The following is a 16,885-nucleotide window of genomic DNA, read 5'->3' as shown; positions in this document are numbered from 1 at the left end:
AGAAATTTTGGCAATTGCCATAAGGAACACTGATTTTTAATTGGTTAAATTTATTTTATGAAATATTGTACGAAATTTTCGTTGATTTTGAGTAGCAATGTTACTTTTAATGTTAATTTCAGTTGAAAACCATTTGAAAATCATAAATTAACTGAAATTAGTACTTTCAGGTAGAAACATAGACAATTGCCATCCTTTAAATGAATCCAAATTATGGTCAGTAATATATGAACAGTACACAGTTGTTAAATTTGAGCCATTCTCCAATCATAATGTGAAATTTCAATTGAATATTATTTTCATATTTTGATTAAAGGACTGTTTATGTGGTACAATATATCTTTTGCCTCAAGCAAATGTGCAGAAATCAATTTAAAATGCTGCAGAATCCTTCAAGTACAGTTTCCATGGTTACCTTGAGTTTATGGTCATCCATGGCTGAGCTGACGTCAGTGTCGTCTGCCCAGGAGTCCTGGCGACCTTCACCTTTAGACTGGCTCATGGTCGGGTCATCAGAGTCCTCGTCTGCAAACAATCATATCAGTTATTGAGAGAGCCATTGAGAAAGTGAATGTAACAGATGGGTAAATACCGTAACATTAAATATTTCTGCATGTCAACAAGTAGGTTAAAACTAGACAATGAGGCCCCCATTACATATGCCTGAACACATACAAATCCACTACATATTCTACAGAAGACAAAAAGACACAGTTTTACCCAAATTGGTTGCAGTCATAATTCCTTCCTTTACAATCAACTACACTTTAAGGTTATTTAGCTGTTAAAACTTAGAACAAAAGCTACTAAGTGGTATAAAGACAAGTCAAGAAATGTTGACTATGATATTCTAAAGTGGGAAACAAATTAATTTATACGGTAGGTCAACGTGGGCGTAGTGGATATGGTGTCCACCTAGCGACCCGGAGGTCATGGGTTCGATCCCCATTGTGGGAGCGTTCTTGAGATTTCACCCATAGACACAAAGTACTGGTTCTAGTCACAGGAAACAGACTCAAGAGTGTTTCAAATAAGCCTCAGGCTTCCTATGCAATCCAGCTAAAATAAATAGGTTTCAAATCATTTAGAAAAGTAAACAACATGTGTTTGAGCAATGTATTTTATTTTTCAGCTAACCATTAAGGAATTCATAATGAACAAGAGATGTGTTTGTCAGAAACACAATGCCCCCTTATGTGCCGCTTTGTTTTTTGTTTTTTTTACCTTTGACCTTGAAGGATGACCTTGACCTTTCACCACTCAAAATGTGCAGCTCCATGAGATACACATGCATGCCAAATATCAAGTTGCTATGTTCAATATTTCAAAAGTTATTGCAAAACTTTACTGTACAGTAATGTTTTGGGACAGAATGACAGACAGAAAGAAAGAAAGAAAGAAAGACAGAAAGAAAGACAGGCCAAAAACAATATAACCCCGATCTATCGATCCAGGGGCATAAAAAGACATTCAGCCATAACTTTTCACAGCTATAATTGCTTTTCTTACATCATCTAAAAATAAAAGTTATTCATCTGTGAAATTTTGAGTAAAATTGTGCAAACAGAATAAAGAGGTGTGAAGACCATGCTTATATATTCAGTATTGTTAAAAAAAGAAAACCAACCATAGTTTGACACAAACTGATCACTACCAAATTCCTTTCTTTATGATCATCTACATATTTAGGTCATTCAGCGATGATAGTTTAAGAACAATCTACTCAGCCTTTTAAGACAGTGTTCAAAACACAAGCAACAGGACCTATGTATGCACATATATATATGAACCGACGGATGAACTTGTTCAATATTTAATATTCCCCACATCTTGGAAACGTAAATGTATCAATGGACAATGTCTTCCTGCAGTAATTTTTTTTTATTCTTAAAAGATTCAAAAGGAATATTTAAATGATTAAATTTTATGTAATTTTCTTACTAAATTAGAAAGAAAAATTATTTACAACAGCTGTTCATGTTTTGACAGTCAAAATTGAAGAGTTTTTTACCGTGCCATGTCTGAAATCAGTCCATAAAATATTCTCACAAAAGCTGACCATGTTTACTTAAACAAGGATTCTCTTTTCTGCCAAATCATTATAATTACCAGTATAAAATCAAAATGTCATTTTCCCTTAACACCTTAATTTCAAAACACAATTTCCAACTTCTCTACTCACCTGCATCTTGGTGCCCCTGTGGGTGTCCAAATAGGTCAGAGCTGGGTTCTGTTACGGAGTCCACTCCCCTGGGCGTATGGGTGGCACTGATGTTGGAAGAAATGGAGCCCATGGCGCCCCGGGGTGTGTTAGGTACGCTGCCCCCCAGGGAGTTGCGGGGGCGAGTCTTCAGGTTGTGGTCAAAGATGATCTGACAGCAGCCGTGGTGGGCCTTCATCATGGCACAGTCCTCCGCTGTCCAGCCTGCGCAGAACACACATTTGGAATTTTCTTACAACAACTAACACAAGATATGTGTTTGTCAGAAACACTATGCCCCCTTTTGGGCCGCTTTGAAGCTATATATTTGACCTTTGACCTTGAAGGATGACCTTCACCTTTCACCACTCAAAATGTGCAGCTCCATGAGATATACATGCATGCCAAATATCAAGTTGCTATCTTCAATATTGCACAAGTATTCATTAAATGAGCGATTTTGACCCATATATTTGACCTTGAAGGATGACCTTGACCTTTCACCACTCAAAATGTGCAGCTCCATGAGATACACATGCATGCAAACACACAAACCAACAGACAGGGCAAAAACAATATGTCCCCCACTATAGTGGTGGGGGACATAACAAGAGCTGTCAGAGGACAGCGCGCTCAACTATTCGAGTTTACATTTACACTTATTCACTTAATAGTTTGCTCGTTAACATACACTTTTCACTGTTCATACAGTTTGATATCTTTGTTTTCACAAAAATTAAAGTATCAACATTGTCCGGGTCCAGGCAAGCCTTATGAGCACTGACGAGGTCTCCTGCTGTGGTGGAGAAGCATCTCTCACTGGGCATTGAGATTCCTTGCATCACAAGATAGCTTTTAAACTTAATATATGATGAAATATGCTTTCAGGAACACAATTTCGAATTTGACAGGTCGCAAAATTATGCAAAATTTACCTGAATAACATTCCAGCCACACTGGATCCACTACCGTTGTTTTAAATACAACTCAGAAAGACAATTAGGATTGCAAACTTACTTATTGCCATTACGAATTGCATTTGTAATGTGTAAATACTCCATGATTTCAAATTAGTTTTTCTTTCGGCGCTCATTACGTAATGTCCAATGACACTCTTATACAATAAAAGCCGAAGGATCTCGAATGATCTGCTATTTGACTGTCACACGTTAATAAATATCTACTATTATACGTAACTTTTATCTTTTAAACAGAACTAGTCTGTAAAAAAAAACAATACTCGTGAAAACAGCGCTAAATTACATACAACTATGAAAATAAATATTCGGATCCGAAATATCCAGGGGTGGATCCGTACCCGCGAATCTGAAGTTGGATCCGATATCATCAGATATTTCCGGTACCCGTTGCAGCCCTAATTCTGGGTAGGGGCCTGGGGTATTGTTTGGGTGGAATCCATTGTGGTATTCAGGTTAGTGTTGTTTTGTCAAAGTAATAATAAAATGTGATCATAAATAAAGAAGTTATGGAAGCAAAATGTTCAATTATCTAAGTGTAAAAGGGGTCATAATTATGTCAAAATGCTTGATACAGTGGTCTGCTCTTGTTTATAGGTTGGGGTCATGTTGGTAAACAAGTATGCAACATATATAAGCAATATGTAAAAGGATATAGGAAATATTTGGGGAAGTACGCAAACTTTAACATAGATTTATCAATAATATGCATATTCTAAGTATAAAAGGGGCAATAATTATGACCAAATGCTTGATAAGAGTTGTCTGCTCTTGTTTATAGGTTTGGGTGATGTTGGTAAACAAGTATGCAAAATATGAAAGCAATATGTCAAGGGACAATTGAAAATAAATGGGGTAGTACGAAAACTTTAACATTTGCTGCATATTCTAAGTGGAAAAGGGGCCATTAGTATGACAAAATGCTTGATAGAGTTGTCTGCTCTTGTTTATAGGTTGGGGTCATGTTGGTAAACAAGTATGCAAAATATGAAAGCAATATGTCAAGGGACAATGAAAATAATTGGGGTAGTACGAAAACTTTAACATTTGCATGCCAACGTACACGGACACGCCGACGCCGGGGTGAGTAGGATAGCTCCACTATATATATTTCATATACAATAGTCGAGCTAAAAATTATCTACTTTGCTCTGGGGAAACAGGGCTTAAGCATGTTTGCTAAGTGTGTCCCCTGATTAGCCTGTGGAGTCTGTACAGGCTATCATGGAAGACACTATATGCCTAGACTATATTTTGTTTAGAAATGGTTTCTTTGAGATGAAAAATTCCATAAAAGCTAAAAATTGTCGAACGTGATTAGCCTGTGCGCAGGCTTATCTGGCGCATTACTTTACACACAGGCATTTAGCCCCATTTTGCCAGTGTGAGACTCTAATCTTTTTTGATAAGAAAACATCTGACATCCCGACCATGATAACATTTGCAGACTCAAGAACCGCTTTGTCTCAAAGGATGACTAATTCACACACATATTTGTTTGTCTCAAAGGATGACTAATTCACACACATATTTGTTTGTCTCAAAGGATGACTAATTCACACACATATTTGTTTGTCTCAAAGGATGACTAATTCACACACATATTTGTTTGTCTCAAAGGATGACTAATTCACACACATATTTGTTTGTCTCAAAGGATGACTAATTCACACACATATTTGTTTGTCTCAAAGGATGACTAATTCACACACATATTTGTTTGTCTCAAAGGATGACTAATTCACACACATATTTGTTTGTCTCAAAGGATGACTAATTCACACACATATTTGTTTGTCTCAAAGGATGACTAATTCACACACATATTTGTCATCCATGTTCAAGGGAAAATAACAAATAAGTTGGGCTAAGTGGGTAAGATGAAGATGACATGTTTACTTTATGGTGATGGTATTACTGAAAATTGAATTTAATTGCTTCAGAAATGCTAATGTACTTTTTCCACAAATGTTTTACGTTTTATAAAGACAGGTTGACAAAACGACCAACTTAGTGTGTCTTCAATAAACCCCTCCCAGCAATAGTATAAATAAGCCAAATTTCAATCTGCAAACATCTAATATCTGGACCTTGATAATGTGTGCGAGCTCAAAATAATGTTTCAAAAGTTATTGAGACAGTCAGCTGCCTTTTGAACTTCATAAGTTTGATACACACACACTGAGCGTTCTTTAGATTTTCAACACAGTACTGGTTGTTCCCAGGAAACAAACTCAAGAGTCTTTAAACCCAAGGCTTTGATTCTTTCAATTTTAAATCTGTTATGTTCAAACTGAATGCACGCTGATTCAACTGAAAATATGGCTGAAATTCCTGTTTTACTTATGGAACCATTTCAGGTGACTGGGCCATAACATATGTAGAGAATTAATGTATTGCAAGTAAATGTAAAGGTTGATATGACAACAATAAACAGACCTAAAAGTTATAAATTTTTGTAATAGCAGCCTCATTCACAGCAAGAGTAAAATACTTTCAATACCTTTTAAACACTAGCAAAATTAATATAATCAATTTATTATTTGACCAGGTGCAGATTATATTGCTTAAAACAGATAATAACAATTTGTTCCACTGTTAACACTAGTGTCCGACAGGAATCTGTGTCAAAATTCAATTTGAGTTTTTTATTAAGTTGTTGGCAATAACACATATATCCATCGAGTCTTGAATTATATCCAATTTGATGTGGTGTTAGATTTGTGTTTCAATAACATAGTATTCCATACCCTTGGAGTCTTTCAGTGTGGTGTCAGCCCTGTGTTGTAGCAGCAGTTTCACATGGTTGATGTTGTCCTCCATACAGGCATGGTGGAGTGCTGTCCTGAGGGACAAAGAAAGTCATCAGAGAAATGCAAAAATTGGTCTTGTGCAACATGCGGCCAGCGATAGCTCTAGATCAGCCTGCGCCACTGGTCAAGAGCTACACTGTTGGCTAATGTTGTGTTTTCATTAAGAGTAGCATTTTTTAATGTTTTGTTTTATAATTGTTAGTGTAATATCATCTTTGATCAATTTTCATGACAAAAGTGAAAAATGTACATATTTAATAAATCTTGTTAATGGTTGTAGCCAAATGCTATCTTATGAATCATATATGATATAACTTAATAGTTAACATAAGTTGCCTTTGGCAATTCTTTTCCACACTTATATGTGGCCTATGCAGTGACTGTCTGTAAAATATGATCACTTAACGGCAATAATAATAAATGTGACTATTTTGCACAAAAAGGGAAATAAAACTGCTGTAAAACTTCTCCTGTCTACTTTATAACAGACAAGAACAATATTATGGTTGGAAATATGTCAACTTGTATACCTCATTAGAATTATAAACCTATACATTTTAATAACAAATTGCATTTCATTATAAGAAATTGCATTTTCCTGATTATTACAATGGAAAACAAGAGCACCGCATAACGGGTGCCAACACTCGGCTGCGGGTGCAGTTTTGAATAAATGAAAGCTTGTCAGATTTATTTTTTTTAGAGGTCACAGTAACCTTGACCTTTGACCTAGTGACCTTAAAATGGGTGTGGCATGTAGAACTCATCAAGGTGCATGTATATATGAGGTTTCAAAGTTGTAGGTGGAAGCACTTTGATTTTAGAGCCAATGTTCAAAAGGTTAACAAAATGTAAAGGTTTTAGCACGATGCCGGAAGACGAGCTGGCTATGACAATACCTCGGGTTTTCTCCGAAAACAGCCGAGCTAAAAATAAAGATTAGTTCAGGGATATAACTGTACTTTTGGTTTAGACAAATGAGTGTTGCTTGTAAAAAAAATGAAAGTTACTTTTTTCACAGAAAATTTCACAAGTTTGTTTGCATTTTTTTTTATGATTGTAGCTGTGGCTTATTTTAAATACAATGATTTTTTAAAATAAATTTGTAGCTATCAGCTAATGTTCAATGTCACTTATCTCTGAAATCAAATACATTCCCTCTCTTTCTAAAACATCCTTATTATAAAAGGCATGTCATGTGAAAATGGTCTAAAGCAATATTTGACCTGCATAGCTCTAACCTGCACATCAGCACAGTGTGGTCATGGGTTACTATGTCTGCTACATGTATTGAGACAACGAAACCTTGCATAATTTTATAGCAGACAGGGTAGCCCATGACAAGACTGCACAAATGCGCAGGCTGGTTTGGAGCTACAATGGCAACATATATGGCACAAGGACCATATTTGCATGGTCATAATGTCCTGCATACTTCTTGTTGTTGTCGACAGCATTGGGGTTAGCCCCGCCTTCCAAGAGTAGGCGTGTCATGTCATCCCTCTTGGTGGGGTCATGGACAGACAACATCAGTGGGGTCAGCCCATCCTACAACAGAACCCAAGTACATACGAGCATACTCTGGGAAAACCAGACTTTATGCATGTACAAAATTTTTTGTCCCTGATAAGAGTGTGCAGTCTGCAAATGCTTATCAGGGACAAAACTTTCCGCCTAAATAACATTTTTGCTTCGACGAGACTTCCTTTAAACAAAAAATACTATAAAAGCATCGAGTTTCATCCCTGATCAGCCTTCATGAACTGCACAGAATATATAATTAAGTAGATACTTTATACTTGGAAAAAATGCAATTCGCTCCAAAAGTCCACTGATTTTGGAAAAATGTATTTAAATTTACAGCTGATAACAATTCAAATTAGGAGAACAAAATCATATAAATCATATTTATATACTTTGTTTGATGTTTATGAAATAAAATTGAGATATACCGGTAGTAATAAAAAACACTTCTATCGCAAAAAAAAAATATTTAGAAAAATTATTTTTTGAAATTGGGAATTTTTATTAACAATTTCAGTTTAGGATTGGGTGCGTTTTCTTTGGAATCAGGTCCAATTTACGACGTTTTTAAATAGGAGGAAAACCCCTGTCTTGCAACCAAGATTTACAGCCGATAAGTATAACAAACACCTTGGAAAATATCTTACGTAAATTCCCCTTTATATTTTTTTGCCAAAATCAGGCATCCCAAAGAATGTGTCCAAGAAAAAGTCATGTTTTAAAAAGTACAAATGTCAGGCCCCTGAATATGTAACATTTTTCAGTATATCAGAATTGTACCCTAGAAATGCTTTGTATGAACATCCCACCCCATGCTGCACACTCACACCCACATACACTAGCTAGTTTCTCAGTTCACCTTATTCTTGATATTGACATCGGCTCCCCCGTTGATGAGCATCGCGACCACCTTTGCTGGGGCCTCCAGCACAGCGAGGTGTAGGGCAGTGTTGTGGTCAGCATCCTTCAGGTTCAGGTCCTTCTTGCGCTCCAGTAACACCTCCACACACCCCTCCTGGTTACACTCCACCGCCTGCAAATAGAACGCAACAGGATATCAGCCCTGCTCTGGGAAAATGGGGCTTAATTCATAAGCGTAAAGTACCGTCCCATATTAGCCTGTGCATTCCGCAGAGACTTATCAGTGACAACACATTTTGCCTTACTAGTATTTGAATTTTTGCTAGGAAGAAAACGTTTTAACCAAAAATGCAATAAAAGCGGAAAGTCTTGCCCCTGATTATCCTGTGCTGACAGTGCTGACTGCACTGGCTAATCTGGAAAGAAACATGATGCACATATATTAAGCCCTGTTTTCCTTGAATGGTACTATATCATACCATACCTGATTTCAGTCAACTGAAATACAAAGAAAAAAAGTGTATCACAATATGGACAAATCTAGGATTGTTTTTATTTTTGTTTTTAGCACACCATTCATGGCACCACTGAATCGAGGAAGGTTGCAACAGGATGTTTACAAGTTATTTTCAACATACTTTAAAGAGAATGTCTAACTATGTATTACATAACGAAGAGATGTCAGGCCATTCAACAAAGTTAATAGAGCGCTTGACTAAAATGCCAAGAATTGGCTGTTCTATTCCATGCCCTGCCACATTACTTGTGAATGGATTGGTCAGGCATTTCTCCCACCAGGTTTTGCAGGTTCTATTCCCTGCCCTGCCACATTACTTGTGAATGGATTGGTCAGGCATTTCTCCCACCAGGCAGGTTCTATTCCCTGCCCTGCCACATTACTTGTGAATGGATTGGTCAGGCATTTCTCCCACCAGGCATTGCGGGTTCTATTCCCTGTCCTGCCACATTACTTGTATGGATTGGTCAGGCATTTCTCCCACCAGGCATTGCGGGTTCTATTCCCTGCCTTGCCACATTACTTGTTAATGGATTGGTCAGGCCATTCTCCCACCAGGCATTGCTGGTTCTATTCCCTGCCCAGCCACATTACTTGTGAATGGATTGGTCAGGCTATTTTCCCACTATCTCTGAACCAAGTAAGCAGTTGTCAGTTACAAGCATAAGTATATGTTCGTGAACTTAGTAAATGTGTTCACATATTTTAACATTTTTTGTGTGGAAGAGATGTTTCCAATCGTACATAATATTTAAACTTTTCCATTCTACTTATATTTCAATATATCTATGCTTTCAAGCTTCAGTGTTTGAATCGCAAACCATGCAGGAAATATTAAGTATGGTAAAGTACAACATAAACACAGTTTAATAGTTTAATGTGGAGTTCTTCACATCATAATAAATAGGTCAAATATTTCTGCAACATTTAACAATGCAATAATCCCAGATAGTATGGCTTAAATACTATAACTAATAAGGTAATCAATACTTCAACGATTATTGAACAAACTTGACTTACACACCCAAACACAGTGATCACAAAGGCATTTTGTCTGTATTATGTCAATAGGTTACTACTGAAGTTTACACTTGGCTAATAATTAACTGTTATTACTTTAAGTTCATATGGTTAATACTGTCAGTTCCATAATTGAACAGACTTTACAATACTATCATACATAAGAGCAATATAAATGTATGGCATCGAACACTTTGCATGGCAGCATTAATTTCTAGATTGGGCCTTGATATTGAGTGATAGTTTGATACAAATAATGTTACATTTAATGAAATGAAAAACATACATGTATAGACATGCCATGCTTACATGATTATAATAATCAAACATCCAATCGGTCATTAATGTAGACACATTGCATTTTTAAAGTATACTTATTTATTTAATCTTTGTTCACATAACATATAACATATATACAAGGTACAATCAGCATCAAGTTGATCATCTTTTAAATACAGCGTCTGTCTTATGTCGGATGATACACCACTGAAATACACTATTTCATAGCATTAATGTGTTTTAAATATTTTACATACTTAGTTACTATATATAGGAAAAATGGAAGAGAGAAATTGCTGTCTGCTTTTTTTTCATGCAAATTACCAACTGGTCATATAGAACAAGAAAGGACAAATATGGCATTAAAAATAAAAGAATATAAAGTTCTTTGTCTTTCAAATAAAATTGGTACACTAATAATATTCACAACATAAGTTGCACATGACACAAGAAAAGACTCAAATGTAATTTTGAGCATATTAAACTATAGCAAAAATCACTTATGATTTTCTGTGCAGAGATGATCTCTTACAACCTTATTATCAGCCAAACTCAGATTATATCAGAACAAAAGAGGAATTTTAATTGCACACCTTATCAGATATATCAAAGCTTCTCATATATTTGACACCCTGTCTGTGGACAATCTGATACCCCAAATTACCACCACAATTACATGCACGCCAGCAGATTACACTTGGCACTAGCGCCCTGTGACAACGCAGGAATCTTTTATCAAAGAACATTCTTTGCATCGATAGACTTTCAGCAGGCATTTGATCAGACAATTCATTTGACAAAATGCCTATCATTATTGCTGATTTATTACTATCATAAGAGGTATTTTAAGGCTGGCGCTAGAAAGCATTTCTTGTGATTGTCTAAGCTGTGTTGACAAATTGAAATGCAAGACAGAAAAACAAACCCATCAATTGAGAACATATTGAGAACAATATGCATGACAGACAGAATGAAGAAGTAACACTACTTATGCTCAGTTTTTCTTTTTTTTTAGAACTTTACTATGGCACTGATATTTTAGCAAGTTAAATCGTCCTTGTAAACCTTCTATGAAGTATATCAGTTGTGCTCTGTGAAAAGGGGGTTTAATGCATGTCTGTAAAGTGTAGTCCCAGATAAGCATGTGTGCAGTGTGCACAGGCTAATCAGGGACAACACGTTCCGCCAAAACTTGATTTTTGCTAAGAAGAGACTTTGTTTAAACAGAAAATATCATAAAAGGGGAAAGTGTCGTCCCTCATTAGCCTGTGCCGACTGTACAGGCTAATCTGGGACGACATGTTACGCACATGCATTTAACCCCCTTTTTACAGAGCACAGCTCATATTCATTAAAGCAAGTAATGTAATATTATTCAAATTCAATTAGATTAAACGCTTGATTTATTTAAATAATATTGGTCAGACACATGCATTTAAAGACTTGAGTGAAACATTTACCATAAATTGCCTATAGTATATTCAATACTTAAAGAGGTAAAGAAGGATATTTGATCCCTATCGCGGTACATCAGTTTCTATAGGTAAGGAATGTTATTCTTTTATAAAGTCTGACACTTCATTAATAAAAAGGCAATCTTTTCAGCTCTTGCAGATTCATTTTTTCTATTTGTTTATTCAATACATAAAAAATTATGTCCTTATAACGAGTAGTTTTTAATATGAGGCGTTGTATTGATGGCAAACTAGCGTAAAATATATCACTTGAATGAAACTTCTAAAACACATTAAAATAGCTCCTGAAATCCTCTTCCTGATAGGACTGATACCATTCGAGCATTCAGTTCTACTAAAGGCTTATATCTGAGCCTCATTCTGCAAGAATTGGGCTTAATGCATGTGCGCAAAGTGTATTCCCAGATTAGCCTGTTCAGTATGCACAGGCTTAATGCATGTGTGCAAAGTGTATTCCCAGATTAGCCTGTTCAGTATGCACAGGCTTAATGCATGTGTGCAAAGTGTATTCCCAGATTAGCCTGTTCAGTATGCACAGGCTTAATGCATGTGTGCAAAGTGTATTCCCAGATTAGCCTGTTTAGTATGCACAGGCTTAATGCATGTGTGCAAAGTGTATTCCCAGATTAGCCTGTTCAGTATGCACAGGCTTAATGCATGTGTGCAAAGTGTATTCCCAGATTAGCCTGTTCAGTATGCACAGGCTTAATGCATGTGTGCAAAGTGTATTCCCAGATTAGCCTGTTCAGTATGCACAGGCTTAATGCATGTGTGCAAAGTGTATTCCCAGATTAGCCTGTTCAGTATGCACAGGCTTAATGCATGTGCCCAAAGTGTATTCCCAGATTAGCCTGTTCAGTATGCACAGGCTAATCATGAACAACACTTTCAGCTTAAACCTAATTTTCCCTAAGAAGAGACTTCCTTAAAACAAAAAATACCATAAAAGCGTAAAATGTCATCCCTGATGAGCCTGCAAGGACTGCACAGGCTTATCAGGGAGGACACTTTATGCACATGCATTATGATTTCAGTTACTGCTTTTACTCTAAGTGAACAAGAGACAAACACCACATGAAAACATACTCTTGTTTACAAATAATACTGGCATAACATTAAATAAAAGATATGTCAGAATGGTACCCTAGTAGACACTCTTTGTGACCCTCCCCAAACACCCACACACCATGCAGGGTGATGGTCCCCAAACATCCCAAGAGAATCAGGAATACTCTTCTGCTCATAAAACTATAAGTACAATCTCTTAGACTACGTGTTTATTACTTCAATTAAATATTATGAAATATCAATTTTAAGCATTATATTTTCGGACTGAATTCATCACATTTTTTTGCTCCCTTCTAGTTTTGACTGCATGTATTTTCCTCAATAAACTCATTTGTTAACCCACTATTGGAGCTTTCGGTGCATACATGTAGAAACCCCTTCAAATAATTTTTTACTGACAACTGCTGTCTACAGACATCTTCAGGAAAAGTACCATATGGTGTACACAATAAATTATTCGTACACAAGTTATTGAAGTAAAGATAAAGGGCACCAAAGAAGCATCATTGACTTTAGCTGCCAAGTATCATATTGATTTTAACTTGAAGAATTGATGTACAGGTAGACTGAGAATCAACAGAGAATCGGAGTCACTCATTACTGCAATGTCAGAAACCCTCAATTCTGAATTGGGAATTGTATCGGCTTTAATTTGTGGAAAACACATACTTTTTAATGAACAATTCAAACCAGAATTGTTCATAAAAAAAAAGTCTAAAAGAAATCCCATCATCAGATCTAAAATGGATTTATTTGGAAAATGGGATTTGAGATCAACATGAAAGAACAAATACTTTTTCTGAGACTACTTATTTATATTGATCTGCTAAGCCCCTGTTATGGCTGTTCGCTAGATATTGAACACATTTTATAAACAAATTGATATGAATCATGTACATAGCCTCAATTAATAGAATCTTGCCACCAAAACTGTGTGTTAAGCGAGGAAAGAAGTTTACAAGGAAAGTTAAGATTTTAATGTAGACAATTATTATATTGAGGTATATATGGTAAAGACTTAAATAGATAATGGTAAAATGCTTTACAAGTCGCGGTGGCATTGATTGAAACTTCTTATATAATTTTATTGTTTTATACAAAGTCATCTGTTTATTCTTAAGGACATTTTGTGAACACAAATATGAACTTAAGGTAGTATTGTGCCAAATGTAAATAAATAAAATCAGCATTAGAGATTACCATACAAGACGTAATGACAGTCATAAAATACCTTAAACTCACATGTGATATTGGAGTAAACAGCATTAACTATTAATAAAGGCATCTGTTCATATATCAAAAATTTATTTCTTTTAAACTGGAACTATACATGGTGAGACAGACTTTTTAATGCCATACCAAACATGTTGAATATGTATATAAACCGTTTGAGGTCTTTGAATGTTCCATACTGGTTATCAAATTATAAACTTTTTAAAAGTAAGCGTGTTTTCTGGTTGTAATGAAGGTAATTCTGAAAGGAACAGAGCTAAATATAACACACAAAAAAAGGCACTCAAAAGCTTTAACATACTGTTCTAGTTTGGCTCATAATAGTTTAAGAAACCAATTTATAAAGATTTATCTTAAAAAAAAATAAAATTGAATTGATATCCAGAACATCATATACATTGTATGAGTAGAGAAAACACAACATCAATGAAACCACACTGTAGTCCATACTTATCTGCCTAAAATAACAACATTTACCACCCTTGACCTCCCAAACAGTCCCCAAAAATAGCCATATTATGTAGGTTTTGACAATTTTGAACCCCTGACAACAATGAAGAAACAACATCCAATGCGTTTACATGCGGTTATCTTAATATGAACAGTCTCAGAAATAAGTTTTATAGTATACAAGAAATTTTACATGAAGGCCTAGTTGATATTCTATTTATGGCTGAAACTAAAATTGATAACTCTTTTCCTGATTCTCAATTTTCAGTTGACAAGTACCATATGTGGAGAGCTGATAGAGATGTAAATGGTGGTGGTCTCATAGGGTACTTAAGGTCAGATATTGCTGGCGAAAGGAAACCCCAATTAGAATTTGAAGAAACTGAATCCATCTTTGTAGAGGTAAATTTTGATAAATGTAAATGGCAGATACATGTGCTTGGTACATTGCACATATAAACCACCATCTATGTCAAATCAGAATTTTCAAGAAAAGTTTGACTATACCCTTGATAAAGCTTTCTGCAAATATGAAAATATAATGGTCATTGGCGACCTCAATTTTAATATGCTTATAGATGAGAAATGTCAAACATTAAAAAACTCATGTGATATTTTTGACTTAGTGAATATTGTGTCGGAACCAACTTGTTTCTCAAATAAAGCCAACCCAACACTTATTGATGTAGTATTAACCAATAATAATGATTTCTTGGGTAATATCTGTAATTTTGACTGCGGGTTGAGTGATTACCACAATTTCATTAGTGTCCAATTTAAACAAGAAACTCAAAAGTCAAAAAATAGATTTAGCTTATACAGAAGTTTTAAAAGTTTTAATGTTGATGATTTTAATTTAGAACTAAATGACAACCTTTTAAACTTAATAACAAATCATAATGATGTAAATAAATGTATGATGATTTTAAAGGGATCTTTTCACGCTTTGGTAAATTGACAAAATTGAAAAAAGTTGTTTCAGATCCGTAAGTTTTCGTTTTAGTTATGATATTTGTGAGGAAACAGTATTACTGAACATTAACCATGCTCTAATATAGCCATTATATGCATCTTTTGACGATTTTAAAACCTAAAAATTATAAAGCGTTGCAACGCGAAACGATTGAATAATTTGGAGAGTTCTGTTTTTGTCGTTAAATTTTGTGAAACTACGAAGATTGCTTATATAAGGTATAAAATACGTCACAAATGTGTACTCGGCGGAATAGCTCAGTAGGCTAAAGCGTTTTTACTTCAGGACTCTGGCAGGACTCCAGGGGTCACTGGTTCGAAACCTGCTCCGGGCAATGTTCTTTTCCCTTTTTTAATTTTTTTCTTGATTTTTTACTGGAGCTTTTATGATCCAATGTTTACATTTATCAATATATAGCATTTAATGAATAAGTTAAAAAAATGCCAAAATCTGTGAAAAGGCCCCTTTAATGAAATCTTTGTAGAAACTGCAAACAAACATGCCCCTATAAAAATGAAAAGAACAGAGCTCCAGATAAGGGCCGTACAGCCATAAATACTCCTTTTTCATGAAGATTTACGCATTTCTTGTTATAAACTGGACGTACAATAACGACTTAAATATCCATTTTACGCATTTACGAAAAAAATCTGGCCGTACCAATACGTCTGCGTCAGCGCGGCGTGATTTGTTGGTCTCTAACCTTACGGCGCTTTTCGTTTATTTAAATTACCAAAAAGTTGTAGACTGGGTTCATATCGTATTGTCTATTCTGTCGCGTGATTTCCTGTAACTTGTAAATCCGTCAAAAAAAATATGTCTGCGCGCAATGGAATGCCGGCTTAACCGAAAGCGGTTCAAAACAACACTTTCTGTTCATATAATGACTACATACGGTGTCGTCTAACCATCCTGACATTAAATCGGTAAACCCAGAAAAAGACATTATCGCCCCGATATTAAACAATTTGATTGCATCGGTGGCTTAAAACGCTAGAAAACACGATGGAAAACTGATGAGACAGTGAAATAAGTGTTCATTTACTTAGCCTACTAGTTGGCTTGTGTTTTCTTGTCAAGAAAAATGAAGAAATAGTATAAGTCATGAGTTTTAATGTGTAGTTGTATTTGCATCATAATTCAGAATGGAAAACCTAATACAATAACTGTTTAAGAAGCTACATATATTTATTATAATTGCTGCAAATGTTTCTGTAAAGTCAGTTATACACCCTTCAATATCCAAGAACACGGGTAGTACAGTACTACCTGTATTTTTGGATATGGTAGTACAGGTACTAATTGATTTTAAGCGTTACTCCTTGTCTTTCTGTCAGTGGCAGTACCGTTACTAATTTCACAAATCCTTATCTGGAGCCCTGAAAGAATATTACAAAACCCAGTTCCTTTTATGAACAAAACACTTAAAAATGCAATTTATAAGAAAAGAATGCTCTTTAATGAATACAATATCAATAAAACATCTAAAAACTGG

The 16,885-nt window shown here is 35.3% G+C and overlaps 1 protein-coding gene across 1 annotated transcript in view; it reads right to left on the bottom strand.

The window, feature by feature from the left end:
- The window catches only part of LOC127863356 (ankyrin repeat domain-containing protein 26-like), a 120,771-nt gene that overhangs the window by 99,724 nt on the left and 4,162 nt on the right, over positions 1-16,885 (bottom strand). Inside the window, exons 3-7 of the mRNA XM_052402868.1 lie at positions 8,374-8,547; positions 7,426-7,538; positions 5,928-6,022; positions 2,183-2,425; positions 416-525 (exon numbers count right to left, since the gene is read on the bottom strand). Coding sequence (XP_052258828.1) covers positions 416-525; positions 2,183-2,425; positions 5,928-6,022; positions 7,426-7,538; positions 8,374-8,547 — 735 coding nt within the window. The remainder of the gene's footprint in view (positions 1-415; positions 526-2,182; positions 2,426-5,927; positions 6,023-7,425; positions 7,539-8,373; positions 8,548-16,885) is intronic.

This window comes from Dreissena polymorpha, chromosome 1, assembly GCF_020536995.1.
Source record: "Dreissena polymorpha isolate Duluth1 chromosome 1, UMN_Dpol_1.0, whole genome shotgun sequence".
Classification (NCBI taxonomy): domain Eukaryota; kingdom Metazoa; phylum Mollusca; class Bivalvia; order Myida; family Dreissenidae; genus Dreissena; species Dreissena polymorpha.
Note: the sequence above shows the minus strand (reverse complement) of the source record. Positions and strands in the feature narration are given on the sequence as shown.